General features: G+C 42.6%; 1 protein-coding gene across 1 annotated transcript; it reads left to right on the forward strand.

The window, feature by feature from the left end:
- Positions 1–9,550: 9,550 nt before the first annotated feature.
- Positions 9,551–11,197, forward strand: LOC138877447 (uncharacterized). The gene has a single exon (XM_070157056.1). It carries the CDS (start codon positions 9,551–9,553, stop codon positions 11,195–11,197), a length of 1,647 nt encoding a protein of 548 aa, XP_070013157.1.
- Positions 11,198–15,076: the final 3,879 nt, after the last annotated feature.

The following is a 15,076-nucleotide window of genomic DNA, read 5'->3' on the forward strand; positions in this document are numbered from 1 at the left end:
TGGAGATTGGATAGGTTTACCAAGATCTTTACTACTACTTTCAACGGTGCATCTTCTGAGGATCCCCAAGATTATCTAGACATCTGTCATGAGTTTCTCAGGAACATGGGGATAGTAGAGACCAATGGGGTCGACTTTGCTACTTTCCTCTTGTCTAGATCCGCCAAGACTTGGTATAGAGATTATTGTTTGGCTAGACCAGCCGGACCACCAGCTTTGACTTAGGAGCAGTTTACTCAACTATTTCTAGAGAAGTTTTCCCCTATCACTTAAAGAGAGATCTATCAGAGGCAGTTTGAGCATCTTCAGCCGGGTTATATGACCGTTGCTCAGTATGAGACCAGATTCATCGACTTGGCCCGTCATGCTCTTATCATAATTCCCACCGAGAGAGAAAGAGGGTGATGAGGTTTATTGAGGGACTTATTCAGCCGATTTGACTTTTGATGGCTAAAGAGACGGGGAGTGAGATTTTTTTTCAGGAGGCGGCCAATGTGGCCAGGAGAGTTGAGATAGTTCTATCGCAGGGGGTGGTCAGGGGTCTGACAAAATGCCTCATCATTTAAGCAGATTCAGTGGTGCCTCGTCTAGAGGCAGGGATTCGTATGGTCGAGGTCATCCTCCCAGCCTTTTCAGTCAGCACATCAGGTTTTTCATAATGCTACAGGTGGCCGTGGTTCTCATATGCAGTATTCTGATCAACAGCCCTACAGTGCACCACCAGCTCCTATCAGTGCACTACCGCTTCAAAGTTTTCGAGGTGGTCATTCAAGTCGCCAGGGTCAGTCTCAGTTTTCTTAGCCGGAGCATTCAGGTGGATACTTTGAGTGCGGTGAGTATGGTCATATTCGGAGGGCTTATCTGATATTGGTGGGTACGCAGTCGCTGGAGTAGGGTTCCCGTGCTATGGTTCAGGCGCCAGGTGTTCCACCACCCGCTCCGCCAACTAGGGGTAGGGGTAGAGGTGCTAGAGGTGGAGGTAGAGGTATTAAAGGTAGAGGTCAGGCAGCTAGAGGTGGAGGCCAGCCAGCATCAGGTTGTCCCAGAGATGTAGTTCAGGGTGGTGGGGCCCAGCCCCGATTTTATGCTCTTCCAGCCAGGCCTAAGGCTGAGGCTTCGGATGCAGTTATCACAAGTACTGTTCTGGTTTGTAGTAGAGATGCTTTAGTTCTATTTGATCCAGGGTCTACACACTCCTATGTGTCATCTTATTTTGCGCCGTATCTGCTCATGCCTAGTGATTCTTTGAGTGCTCCTATATATATGTCTACACCAGTGGGTGATTTTATTGTGGTAGATCGAGTCCATCATTTGTGTATAGTTGTGATTGGGGGTTGTTGATACCCAATTTTTCCCAATATATTTTAATATGCAAAAATACTTTCAAAATAGCGCACATATACATACTGTGACAAACTGGTTGGAGTAGGGAAAGACGAGAGAATCCGCATGAAGATTTTCATGAGGAGCTTGAAAGGAGATGCTCCGTCTTGGTACATTAGCCAAGATCCGAAGAAATGGTCAAACTGGGTAAATATGGCATCCGACTTTATGGACAGGTTCAGGTTCAACACAGAGAATGCACTGGATGTGTTCTATATTCAGAATCTAAAGAAGAAGCCTATGGAAACATTCCGCGAGTATGCTACTCGCTGGAGGTTCGAAGGTGCTAAAGTCAGGCCTGCCTTAGAAGAAGAACAGATGAACAAATTCTTCGTCCGGGCTCAAAACCCGCAGTATTACGAACGACTAATTGTGAGCACATGAGTTTTACCTCGCATGAATCACTCCTACATAATTCCAAAAATAGATTTTTCTTTTTAATTACTTGTTATTTTAGGAATTATTATAGAATTTTTCTGATTGTTTGCATTTTGTGTGCATGTTTAATTTTGTTTAATTCACAAAAAAAAAAAATACAAAAACATATTGCATTTGCATTTAGGATTTGATTTTACATCTCTTAGGTTAATTAGTAATTTAATGTTTTACAAAAATGGAAAAAGCACAATAAAATAACTTATTTCTTGAATTTTGGGTAGTTTTTCCTTTAATTTGATATTTACTTAGTGTGGTAGTTATTATTTTGAGTAATTAGTTTAATTTTGTAGGATATTTTAGTTTAATTATTAATTTAGGGTTTTGTTTGAATTTGAAGAAGAAAAGAAATTCGAAATTGAAAACCAAAGAAAGGAAATAAAGAAAATCAGATTTATGGGCCTTTTTTATTTGATTTTTCTCAAGACCAAACAATTACACCTTGAAACCCGACCAAATCCCGGCCTAGATCCATGTCTCCTACCCGGTCCACCCGTGTTAAATCCCAAACGACCCTGCTTATTCGATGCACTGTATCTTGCTGGTTGTTTGTAAGACTCTTTTAGGAGCTGTACTCGGTTTTTATCTGGTAGGAAGCCATTTTTATCAAATATCTTGTAGATAGGTATTGGTTTGTGATAAGTGAACTTTATTTTTGTACCTAATTTCGAACTGTCACAAAGGCTTGATGAAATCCTGTTAATCGAGTCAGTAGTTTGACTTTCTGTTCATTCCTATTTAAGTAGGATATGATGTATCAGATCTCTCCTACTATGCAATTCAAGAGGTTGTTATAATATAATGCTATGTTCATAAATGGGTAACTGATTACTTCTTAGGTGTTGATTAGTATAAAGTCACGTCCAAAAGGAAAGGAAATAGCCTAGGGGTCAACCTATGTGCTGATTTGCTTGTGATGTGTTAAACATGCTTAGTTTGGAGATAGATTCATGTATGTTTATTGAATAATCCCATAAGATTTCGTTAATTGTATATATTGAACAAAAGGTTTAAGTCAAGTGGAAATTTCATAAGTGTCTTCTGAAACTCATTGGACTGATTCAAGCATGATTATCAATTGATTTATTTGTTATTAATACCCTTGCTAAGTTCATGGTAATATTCCGGATCTGGTACGCCATTTACAGGCCTGGAGACTCGAACTCGAGTCTTCCCGTCTTCAGGCTTTAGTTTTTAAAAGAGCTAGGCTACCCTTTGGGCCTCGGTTCATGAGGCTGCATAAAGTTGAAATGCAGGCCTCTCATGTCGGGCTCGCCCATTTTAATTTTGTTTTGATGCTGAAGATGGCACAAGCCATTCTTCTTTAAACAACCAAATTCGTCTTCTTTCTTGGACGCAAGTTTTTTCTTTAAAGTATCAATGTTGGACTTGAAAAGCAAAAGAGGTAAAAGGAGGTGTGACAACCTTGTCACTTAAAATGGAAAACAAAATGGAAAATAATCCCATTTCGAATAATGTCACTTAAAATGGAAAAACTCCCTTGTACTACCTTCGGGCGTGTTAAAAGGAGGTGTGACAGCTCTGGCGACTCTGTTGGGGAACGAAACCCAAAACTCCGGTTCAGGGTTTAAGAATTCGAGCTTAGAATAGCTGTTGTAGTCGGCTTTATCTATTATCTGATTTTTGTACATGCTTGAGCCTAATGTGCTAAATGCTTTTACCGTTTTGATATTTTGTGAATTGTATATAAACTGCTACGAAATCCTTCCTCTCTCTGAGTCTTCTAAATCATGGAGAAGGGTGCACTTCGTGTGACTTCTCTTCTGTCTAGAGTCTTATCCAATTTTAGAACGAGGTTCGGATAAGTTGCAAAGCCGGCGAAGCTTCTGTATTCCAGGTACACTGCCCCCCCCCCCGGCTCGAGCTGTCCGCTCGGGTAAACCAGGTCTAGAACAATAAACCCAGATTTTAAACCTAGTATAACAAAACCTCATGCCGGATCCCTAGCAGGAACGTTTGTTTGCATCACGTGCATTTGACTTAGGAGACTCAATACAGGGGTTGGGTCTGTCTAGGACAGGTGTACCCGAAATGAAAAGACCATCCTAATGCATCCTACTTGCTACTTGTGCATTTATTTGCTTCGGATTTGCATGTTGACCGACTTATGAATAATAGGAGAAACGTTGGGAAAAAGAAAATTCAATGTGAGGGCTAAGAGAGATAATTTCATGTTTTGAAAAAAAAAAAACAATGTCCAAAAGGTACTGAAACACTGCTGAAATTTTGAAGAAAAAAAAAGAAAAGAAAATCTTGTTTTCAAAAATAGTTGATTTTATTTTTCGACAAATTTGCCCAAACTACGCCAGTTTGATTCTCACTGGATGTGGGATACGTAGGCAACCCCCATCGGGTCCAACTTCCCTTTTTGTAAAAATAACCCAAAAACAACAAAATTTTATTTTTTGTCACAAATCAGCTGGTGATGCCATTCTTGTTTAAAATAAGTCGAATGTCCCCAAAAGGACGCCGGAAGGCTGGTTTTGCAAGAACATCCACCTTTGGTCATTTCTTTTCAACCGGTTAGCAAGCACAGCCTTAATCTTCTTTCCCGAAGTGCTGAAAGGTCGTATTTGCAAAGTCGGATTTTTGTTTTTGGAATGAAATCTTTTGAAAAAAAAGTGTTAATGTTTTCTTGAGTCAAAAATGAGTTATTAAATCACCCTAATAAATGTGTAGGATGAGTACAAACGAAAATGAACCCTTCACAACTCTTGAGGAAATCCCCTTACAACTTCATATGTGGTGGAATGATTTGGGAAAAGGCAGTAGAGGAACTGTGATTTAAGTATTGGGTGGTCTTGTCGGACTGTTGAACATCAAGCCAAGATTGGATATAATTGAAGCCTTGATACCTTTTTGGGATCCGACTCGAAATGTGTTCCGCTTTTATGATTTCGAGCTCACACCCACACTAGAAGTAATTGCGGGTTACCTGGCCTTAATGGAAATCTTAGAAGTCGGTATCCAGTGTCACCAAGGCCGGTATCTCCCCACAAGTTTCTGGATATGTTGAGTATTAGCCGGGATATCCAGGATAAGAATTTATCTGAAGGGTCATGCATTTTCCAGTTCTTGTACCAACGTTCTGGTAACCCCCAAGGCTTTGAAGCACCGAATACTGGTTTGACTCATGCTGGAAATAAAGATAAATGGGAGGCGAGGCGAGGCGAGGCTTGGTCTTTATAGTATCCTTCTTGGGAGTTATAATCTGTCCGCGAAAAGACCGCAACATAGAACTAGTCCTAGTGGGAATGGTTGACGTCGCAATCAAGAAAGCTAATGGCACTTTGGTTCCCTTGATTCTGTCTGAAATTTACCGAGCTTTGACCATCTATCGAGAAGGCAGAAAGTTCTTCCAAGGTTGCAACTTATTGGTACAGTTGTGGATACAGGAACATCACTGCCACCGGGCCGGGTATATGAATTATGGCATGACCGGTTTGAACTACATCAAAGAATTTGAAAGTCGAGTGGTGGGTGTTGGATTTCCTGAGGGTACCGAGGCTTGGTTGGCACGATTGAGCTCTTTGACTTCTGATAAAATTGAATGGGCATTCGAATGGATCCCTATCACCGAGGTTGTGTACATGCCAGCCGAAGTATGTTATCTTCTCCTAATGGGCATCCGGAGCATCCAGCCATATGCTCCTTATAGGGTTTTGCGTCAATTAGGCAGATTTCAAACCATCCCCCATGATGAAGATTTGAGTGGACATGTCGTCGAATTGGGCCCAAAGGCCGTATTTTCGGAAGGAAGAGTTTGCCAAGTGTGGAATGAATGTAGATTTCTTGAACCTAAGACTATGATGCGGGATCTAGCTATAGGTGAAGTAGACCCCAAGTACATTATTTGGTTCGGTATTCCAGATTCCTGAGAGACCTACTAAGAGAGCTCATGTTCAACAATTCACCAACGACTCGCAAGAGTAGTGGGGCTGGTTGGCAAAAGAAGAAAGCTATAGGGCAAAAATAAGTAAACTAGAGGAACAAATCAGGGACCTCAAGTTTGGCAATAGTATCCAGCCTGCCGCAGATGAAAGGGAAAAGAAAAAGCTAACTCAGGAAAACGAATCCCTCAAAGCTCAAATCCAGAAAATGAGAATAGCTGCTAGAAACCTGGAAAGAAGCCGAGCGGACGAAAGGCTTATAAGCAGTCTTAGAAAGAAAGCACTTGAGTGTCAAGATGACCTAGAAAAGTCTGAAGCCAGTCTAGCAAAAGTCCAGGCCCAATTGGTAAACAACGCAGAAGGGCGGCCACAGTTTGTGCATCAAATGAAAAGAAAATATGAAGGGACAATCACCAATCTGAAAAGAAAGTTAACTACCCTTGAGAATGAGGCAGCCAAGCAGATCAAGGACTTTAAAGCTGACAGGGAACATTATTATGCTTTGATGGCTCAGATGGAGGAAGAAATGCAATAATTGCAAAATCAAAACCATCACGACACTCAGGTATTAAAAGCCAGGAATCAGCAGGTCAGGCGTCTGCTTCAGGAAATGGGTAGAATCCAAGAGAGGGTTAGAGCCATTGCCGACTACATTGTCATGAAATTCCAAGCATGTGAGGACATGGCTTGAACCACTTTCTTCGCTACAGTGATGACATTTGTCCGCCAGATAATGAGTTATTTGGAGCGGCTTCAAAGGTATCTCGCATATAGGCCCGTGGCGAGACCAAATGATGTCCTACGGGCCCCAGGAGTCGAAGCCTTAATGTATTCCTGATTTTTCACTTATCGATCCTGTATTTTGGTTTATTTTGAGTCTGTTCATAGTTTTTCCAAGAAAATTAGTAGTCTAAAGTCTTTTGTAATAGAAAGTTTAGGAGTTTTTATTAATGAAAATAAAAAATTTCCAAAAAAAAATTTTATTTCTTTATTTTTTGCATTTATTTTCTTGAACTACGTAATGATCTGATTCACGCGGTGTCGTGATACATAGGCAATCCTCATCGGATCCGGTCATGATTTTGTAAATAATTCCAATAAGAGAGGGATGTGAAAAGAAAGACCCATAAGAAAAACCCAAAAAGGAAGAAAAGGGAGCCGAAGAAAAATCAAAGGAAAATGAGAAAAGAGAGCGAGAAAAGAGATGAAAAAAAAGAGTGGATGATTGGAAGTGGAAAGAAGAGAAAATCGAGGAAAATAAGTTAAGCCGGGATGAAACATGCAACCGTTGTGAAACACGTAGAAACATATTTGACTGTATAGGTTCATCACACCCCAACGTGCGATTACCCATGTGTTATTTGCTTCAAATTGACCGGTTTGTTGTCTACTATTAAGCTCAGGTTTTATAGAAAGGTGGTTGGTTTTGTGGTAGTCTGGCTTCACATCCATACTTCACGAGGTCGAAGGGAAGCATTGAAATGTCTTCAGAAATGACTCTGCCAACAATTCCTATTGCAGCTGAGAGTCCGATCTCGGGCATCCCAACTTCAGAATCGGCAGTTGCCGAGGAAAACAGGTTACTGCATCTCCGCATGATGGAAATATGGGATGCCTAGGCAAACGGAAGAGAACCACCAAGTGCAATCCCTAGATTTCCCGAGCTTTTTCCCAGGGCAAGTGGGACCTCCAACATCCCCATAAACTATCCAAATACCCCACTAGGATACCCTACTATTTCCGCCAACTGTGTGGGAACACCTTTTGAGGCTCACCCCCAGGAATTAGCTTCAGGTGCAACTTCGAATATCTTCACTGCTCCGCCTTGCTTGGCTACGGCATATCCTACACTGCCCAGGCCCAGCTTTGACCCATCATCCTTCACCTTCCAAACACCATCTTTCCCACTGGAACCTACACAATTTCCCACCTATGCTTACTCCCAACCACCCCGGTATGAATTCACCGTAGGGCAAGAGAAAGCTACTAAAACCCCCGAGCAAGAGGAGATTGCAAGAAAGATGAGAAGTATGGAGCAGAGTCTCAAAAACATACAGGGTTTGAGTGGACAAAAAATTGTATCCTATGCTGACTTATGTATGTTCCCTCACGTGCATCTACCATTGGGATATAAAACCCTGAAGTTTGGAAATATGAAGGGCACGGAGATCCCATTGCCCACCTCAAAAGATATTGCAACCAGTTACGAGGAGCGGGCGGAAAAGAGGAGCTCCTCATGGCCTACTTTGGAGAGAGTTTTGTCAGAATCGCGTCTGAATGGTATATGGATCAAGATATATCCCGTTGGCATATCTAGGATGACCTTGCTCGGGACTTCGTCAGGCAGTTTCAGTACAACATTGATAGTGCCCCTGATAGGAACTCATTGACAAATCTAAAGAAAAAGTCCTCGGAAAGCTTCTGAGAGTATGCTGTCAAATGGCCTGAGCAAGCCTCCAATGGACGAGATTGAAATAGTCATGGTCTTCGTCCAAGCCCAAGAGGCTAATTATTTTCAAAACATGATGTCCGCAATGGGTAAGCCGTTTGCCGAAGCCATCAAAATTGGCGAAATGGTTGAAAACGAGTTGAAAATAGGGTGAATCTTGAGCCAATCCACCATCAGAGCTACCTCCCAAGCCATTCAGGGTGGGTCTGGGGGAGTAGCGAAGGGCAAGAAAAATGAAGAAACATTCATGGCAACGTCGGGTGCAAGAAAACACCGTACTCCCAGATCCCTTTTCTCAGAAAGGACCCCGCAACACCATTACCCCCACCAAGACATAGCCTATGCTCCTCAGCCATACACGGTCATGAATGCTCAACCTTATGTCCGTCCACAACAACAAGACAACCGAAACCAAGCTGCATTTTCTAGAAACCAGCCTCCTTACTAAAACCACTACCCCCGGCCTCCACAAAACAATTTCCACCCTCGTGAACCGCCTAAGAGGCCAAATTTTACACCAATTGGCGAACCCTACTCCAGCCTATTACCAAAGCTTGTTCAAAATGGTTTTGCTACAGCATGTTCCTCAAACCAGGAAAAACCTAGTGTCACCCGCTTACAGAGCCGGTACTCGATGTGCCAATCACTCAGGGGCAGAAGGGCACGACACGGATGATTGCTGGACTCTGAAGAGAGTTGTGGAGAACTTGATAGAACAAAGGAAGATAGTGCTAAGGGATGAAGATATTACCAATGTGACTAAAAACCCACTGCTGGCCCACACAACGGGCCGGTAATCAAAATGATTTGCGAGGACAAGGAATTTGACCCAGCATTGAAGGCCATCATTGTCATTGCTGATGTAGAAAAGAAACTAAAAACTACCCCAAAGCAAGATAAAGGGGAGAAAAAGAATAAAACCACCCCTCCAAAGTCAAAGAAGAAAGTTGAAGTGGATACTAGGGCAATGCCTCCCAAAGATGTTGTTCTCTATGTCCCTCGAGGCCGCAAAGAAAAGCAGATGACTTTGAGTCCTCCCAGGAGATTCGAGCTGAATAAGACAACCTAAATGTATGTGCCCAAGGGAGCTTATGTGATGCGGGGGTCAATTAATTCACCAAGGCTGAGTGAGCCCGTGGTTATTGGCTGCGCACCACAAAATCCCATGACGGATCCTACCGCTGTGCCCTGGAACTGCAACAAATCAGTGGTGACTTACAAAGGCAAAGAAATCCCGAGAGAAGTTCAAGAAAATAACCCGGCTGAAAAGTATTTCAATTTGGAAGAGGTGAACAATGCCACTAGAAAGCGCTTCCCATCTAAGAAGCCCGTGAGTGCCGAAGAAGCGGAGGCCTTCTTTCAAAAGATGAAAATGGCGGATTATGAGGTAATCGACCAGCTTCAAAAATCTCCCGCACAAGTATCCTTGTTATCTCTGTTGATGAACTCCACCGAACATCAAAAGGTATTGATCAAGACCCTTAATGAAGCATATGTGCCTATTGAGATTTTTGTAGAGCAGTTGGAGAGAATGGCCGAAAGATTTTCCACAATCAACCAGATCTCCTTCAACCAAAATGACTTGCCCCCAAAAGGGGCCGCACATAACAAAGCTCTGCACCTGACAGTCAAATGCGAAGGGTACTACGTGAAAAGGGTTATGTTGGACGGAGGTTCCAAGGTAGACATTTTCCCACTCTCAACTCTACAGCGTATGGAAATCGGTACCGAAAGATACCGACCCAACAACGTCTATGTACGTGCCTTCGATGGTATCAAAAGGGACACAATTGGAGGGATTTATCTGATTCTGACCATCGTCCCAGTAGACTTTGAAGTAACCTTCCAGGTTCTAGACATGGACACATCCTACAACTTTCTTTTGGGGAGGCCGTGGATCCATGCAGCGGGGGATGTACCCTCTACTCTTCACCAGATGGTGAAATTCGAGCACGAGGATCAAGAGATTGTGGTCCACGGGGAAGATGAGCAATCAATTTATCGGGACCCGTCAGTCCCATGTCTTGAAGCAAGAGAGAGGAGTGAGCACATAGTCTATCAGGCCTTTGAAATTGTGGTCGCTGATCAGTGCGAAGAAGGAAAACCATTCCCTCAACCTTTCCTTTATAATGCATCAATCATGGTGGCCAAAGAAATGATCAGGCACGGCTACAAACATGGGAAAGTGCTTGGGAAATTATTGCAAGGAATAGTTGAACCTATTACCCTAACCGCCAGTGAAAAGTTCTTTGGGGTAGGCTTCCGACCTACTCCAGTTGATGTAAGATGGGAAGATGATAGAAAGAATGATGGTTGGGTCTTGCCTCAGCCGGTGCCGCATCTGTACAGAATATTTGTCAAGCTGAAATACAATGAGGAAGAGGAAGATAAGACCTTTACGGCCGAAGAAATCGAAGAAATCTGTGGGGCCGTGAGGAAGATACTGTATGAAGCCCACATGGTTCAACCAGGGGAAGGCTCAAGCACCACTGAGGTGTTGTATATGGGACCTAATGCCAAACTGCAGAATTGGAAGGCTATGCCATTCCCAATCAAGCGGGTGTCCTATTCTAATAATGCGGTTTTAAATAACATGACATGCTTGTGGACTTCATGCCCAGATTCAAACACGCTGTCTAACTGTGAGATAATGAACCAAGAGTCGGAATACGATGAAGAGGAGGCTTTTAGGGAAATAAATCGAGAATTGGAACAATTTGAGAATAACCCTAAGCCGAACATAAATGATACTGAGCTGGTTAATTTAGGTAGTTCTAAAGAAATCAGGGAAACCAAAATAAACATTCACACAGATGGAAAAACCCGGGACACATTAACCCAACTCCTATTTGAGTTCAAAGATGTGTTTGCTTGGTCATATGACGACATGCCAGGACTAAGTGTTGATTTGGTGGTTCATAAGTTGCCGACTTACCTGGACTACCCCCCTGTCCAGCAAAAGCAAAGAACTTTTAAAACTGACATCAGTGACCAGATTAAAGAAGAAGTCACGAAATAGCTGAAAACGGGAGTGATCCGAGTAGTTCGGTATACTACATGATTAGCGAATGTGGTCCTAGTAACGAATAAAGATGGAAAAACCTAAGTGTGTGTGGATTACAGAGATATAAACAAGGCAAGTCCCAAAGATAACTTCCCTTTGCCGAACATCCACATCCTTGTAGATAACTGCGTCAAACATGAGATACAGTCCTTCGTGAATTGTTACGCAGGATATCACCAGGTGTTGATGGATGAAGAAGATGCAGAAAAGACAGCTTTTACCACACCTTGGGGTACATACTATTACAGATTCATGCCATTTGGTCTGAAGAATGCCGGGGGAACCTACATGAGGGCCATGACTGCCATTTTTCATGATATGATGCACCAAGAGATAGAGGTGTATGTAGACGATGTAATCATCAAATCCAAAACCCAGGACGACCACCTTAGGGACTTGAGAAAATTCTTTGAGCGGTTGCGCAAATATGATTTGAAGCTGAACCCAGCCAAATGTGCATTTGGGGTACCATCTGGCAAACTCTTTTGATTCGTAGTCAGTCGGAGGGGCTTCGAGTTGGACCCAACAAAGATTAAGTCTATTCGAGATTTTCCTCCTCCAAGAACCAAGAAAGATGTTATGAGTTTGTTGGGAAGATTGAACTACATTAGCCGATTCATTGCTCAGTTGACATCTATGTGTGAACCCATATTCAAATTGCTGAAGAAAGATGCGGCAATCAAATGGACAAACAAGTGCCAAGAAACTTTTGATAAAATCAAAGAATATCTGTCGAATCCTCTAGTATTGGTCCCACCTGAGCTAGGGAGGCCTCTGTTCTTGAATCTGACAGTCTTGGAAAATTCTTTCGGTTGTGTCCTCGGGTAACATGATGTGACCGGAAAGAAAGAGAAGGCCATTTACTATCTAAGCAAGAAGTTTACCAGTTATGAAGCCAAGTACACTTTATTGGAAAGAACTTACTGCGCTTTAACATGGGTCGCTCAGAAGCTGAGGCATTATTTGCAAGATTACACCACTTACCTCATAACCAGGTTGGATCCTTTAAAATACATATTTCAGAAACCAATGCCCACTGGGAGATTAGAAAAGTGGCAGATCTTGCTCACAGAGTTTGACATAGTCTACGTCACTCGCATGGCAATGAAATCCCAGGCGTTAGCAGATCATTTGGTTGAGAACCCGGTTGATGATGAATACCAACCTTTGAGCACTTACTTCCCAGATACAGAGGTAAATTCAGTTGAGGCAAAATCTGAAGACACCCATGCTTGGAAAATGTTCTTTAATGGGCGGTAAAAGCAAAAGGCGTTGGAATTGGGGCAATCTTGATCTTACCCACTGGCCAGCATTATCCATCCACAACCCGACTTCAGTTTTTCTGCACAAACAACACCGCGAGTATGAAGCCTTCATTATGGGTATGAACATGGCAATCGACCAAGATGTCAAAGAATTGATAATCATGGGAGACTCAGATTTAATTATCCAACAAGCTCAAGGATAATGGGAAACCCGAGATGTCAAGCTTATTCCTTATAGGCAACATGTGGAAGTGGTTTCTTCTTGAGCGGTGATGTTTTGTACAAAACGACTCCATATCTCAATTTGTTGAGATGTGTTGACGCCGAAGAGGCAGGAAGAATCATGTATGAAGTACACGGAGGAGTGTGCGGACCCCACATGAACGAGTATGTTTTGATAAAGAAAATCCTCCGAGCGGGCTATTATTGGAAGAACATGGAAAAGACTGTTTTAGCTTTGTTCGGAAGTGTCATCAGTGTCAGGTGCACGGGGATCTGATTCATGCACCGCCCACATAACTGCATCTCATGTCAGCGCCTTGGCCATTCGTTGCGTGGGGCATGGACGTCATTAGGCTAATCGAGCCAAAAACCTCAAATGGGCATAGATTCATATTGGTTGCCATCGACTATTTCACGAAGTGGGTTGAAGCAATTACTCTCAAATCTGTCACCAAGAAAGCGGTGGTAGACTTCGTGCACTCTAACCTCATCTGCCGTTTTGGTATTCCTGCAACTATCATTACGGATAATGCTGCAAATTTGAATAGTCATTTGATGAGGGAGATATGCGAACAGTTCAAGATAACACATCAGAACTCTACCCCTTATCGTCCCAAAGCCAACGGTGCCATTGAAGCAACAAATAAGAACATCAAAAAGATTTTGAGAAAGATGATTCAAAATTCCAGGCATTGGCATGAAAAGTTGTCGTTTGCATTATTGGGGTATCACACTATTGTGCGCACATCGGTCGGAGCAACCCCGTACCTTTTTGTTTATGGCACCGAAACCGTAATACCCGTGAAAGTTTAAATCCCTTCTTTTCGGATCATTGTTGAAGCTGAAATTGAAGACTCTGAGTGGGTCAAAGCCCATCTAAAACAGTTAACCCTGATTGATGAAAAGCGAATGGACGCAGTCTGCCACGGGCAGTTGTACCAACAAAGAATGTCCCATGCCTACAACAAGAAAGTACGACCCAGAAATTTTGAAGTGGGACAACTTGTTTTAAGGCGTATTCTTCCTCATCATCAGGAAGCAAAAGGCAAATTTGCTCCTAACTCGAAAGGACCATACATTATTCGAAAGATATTACCAAGAGGGGCGTTATATCTGGGAGATATTGAAGGAAATTACCCCGAGGCAGCTATGAATGCAGACTCGGTCAAAAGGTACTACGTCTAGCCCTTCTGCAGCAGTAACACTATCCGATTGGGATGACAAAGGCTTTCATTCTCGCTACCCCAAACACTCCAATCCTTTTGCTAACCCTTTGAGCCGGTTACTTTTCTTTCATTACCCTCTTTGGAACTCAAAAAAAAACAACAACAACAACAAAAATAAATTGTTTCCCTGAACTACGTTCGACTTGATTCCGAAAGGATACGTAGGCATCCCTCTCTGGGGTTCAGTCACACCAAAACAAAAATCCAATTTTCCCCAAAAAGTGAATCAGGGGTAGATGATATAATGGTTCGGCGATGATCTCGCCCGAACGGTTCCAAAGTTGTAATGTGATCCAATTCTCTTTTACTCGAACCTTGTCCAAATCCTTCTAACTAATCGGCAAAGGCGTCAGAATTAGAAAACACAGTTGCTTGGATCTGATATAATCAAAATGAGAGAAATAAAAAGAGAGAGTCTTATCGGTGAAAACCTACGGGCACTATAAAGCGACAGTGAGGAAAGAAATTGGAAATGAGAGAGCTTAGTTAGTGAAAACTCGTAAAAAGCACTATCAGGCGACGGTGAGAAGAGAAATGAGAGAGGTTGATTGGCGAAAACCCGCAAAGGGCGCCATTGATTGAAAGGGAGAACCCCTCATCACCACCGGTACTGAAACGGTCCTCGAAAGGTCTCTCGGTTTAAAAACACGGGTCGCAATGGGTATGTGAGAAATTGGGATAGTTATATGGATCGAGTGTCCAGTCCAAGACGCATGTCATGTCTATTTGAAGTCTGCATGCACCCCAGATAAGTCCGTCCTTCCTCCCCTAAAGGGACACTTCTCCTTTAAATTCATTTTCTTGTCCTTTGTTTATTTTTCCTTGAATCCATTTTGGTCTAACTCTATTCCGAAACTAAGACAAAGAAAAGGTGGCAATGTTGGTTTTACAGGGTTCTTCTTAATAAAAGCCAAGTCCAAATAAAAGTACTCAGCCTCAGCGGATGCATCAAGTCGATCCTGACTGGCCAAAATAACTGATGCTTTGAATTCGGAGTTTATTGAAAATGAAAAGAAATCCCAAGTCAAAGCCCCTAGAGCTAGAATCAAATGAAAGGGCCAAAGGCTACAAGCCGTCATGAGAAATTTTGAAAAGTTAAGCTTCTTGGTTTTAGGATAGAG

Source organism: Nicotiana sylvestris, chromosome 9, assembly GCF_000393655.2.
Source record: "Nicotiana sylvestris chromosome 9, ASM39365v2, whole genome shotgun sequence".
Taxonomy (NCBI): domain Eukaryota; kingdom Viridiplantae; phylum Streptophyta; class Magnoliopsida; order Solanales; family Solanaceae; genus Nicotiana; species Nicotiana sylvestris.

Bases quoted from the DNA above. Each gene is read 5' to 3' on its own strand.
- LOC138877447 (XM_070157056.1), top strand. From the start codon at position 9,551: ATGGCGGATTATGAGGTAATCGACCAGCTTCAAAAATCTCCCGCACAA.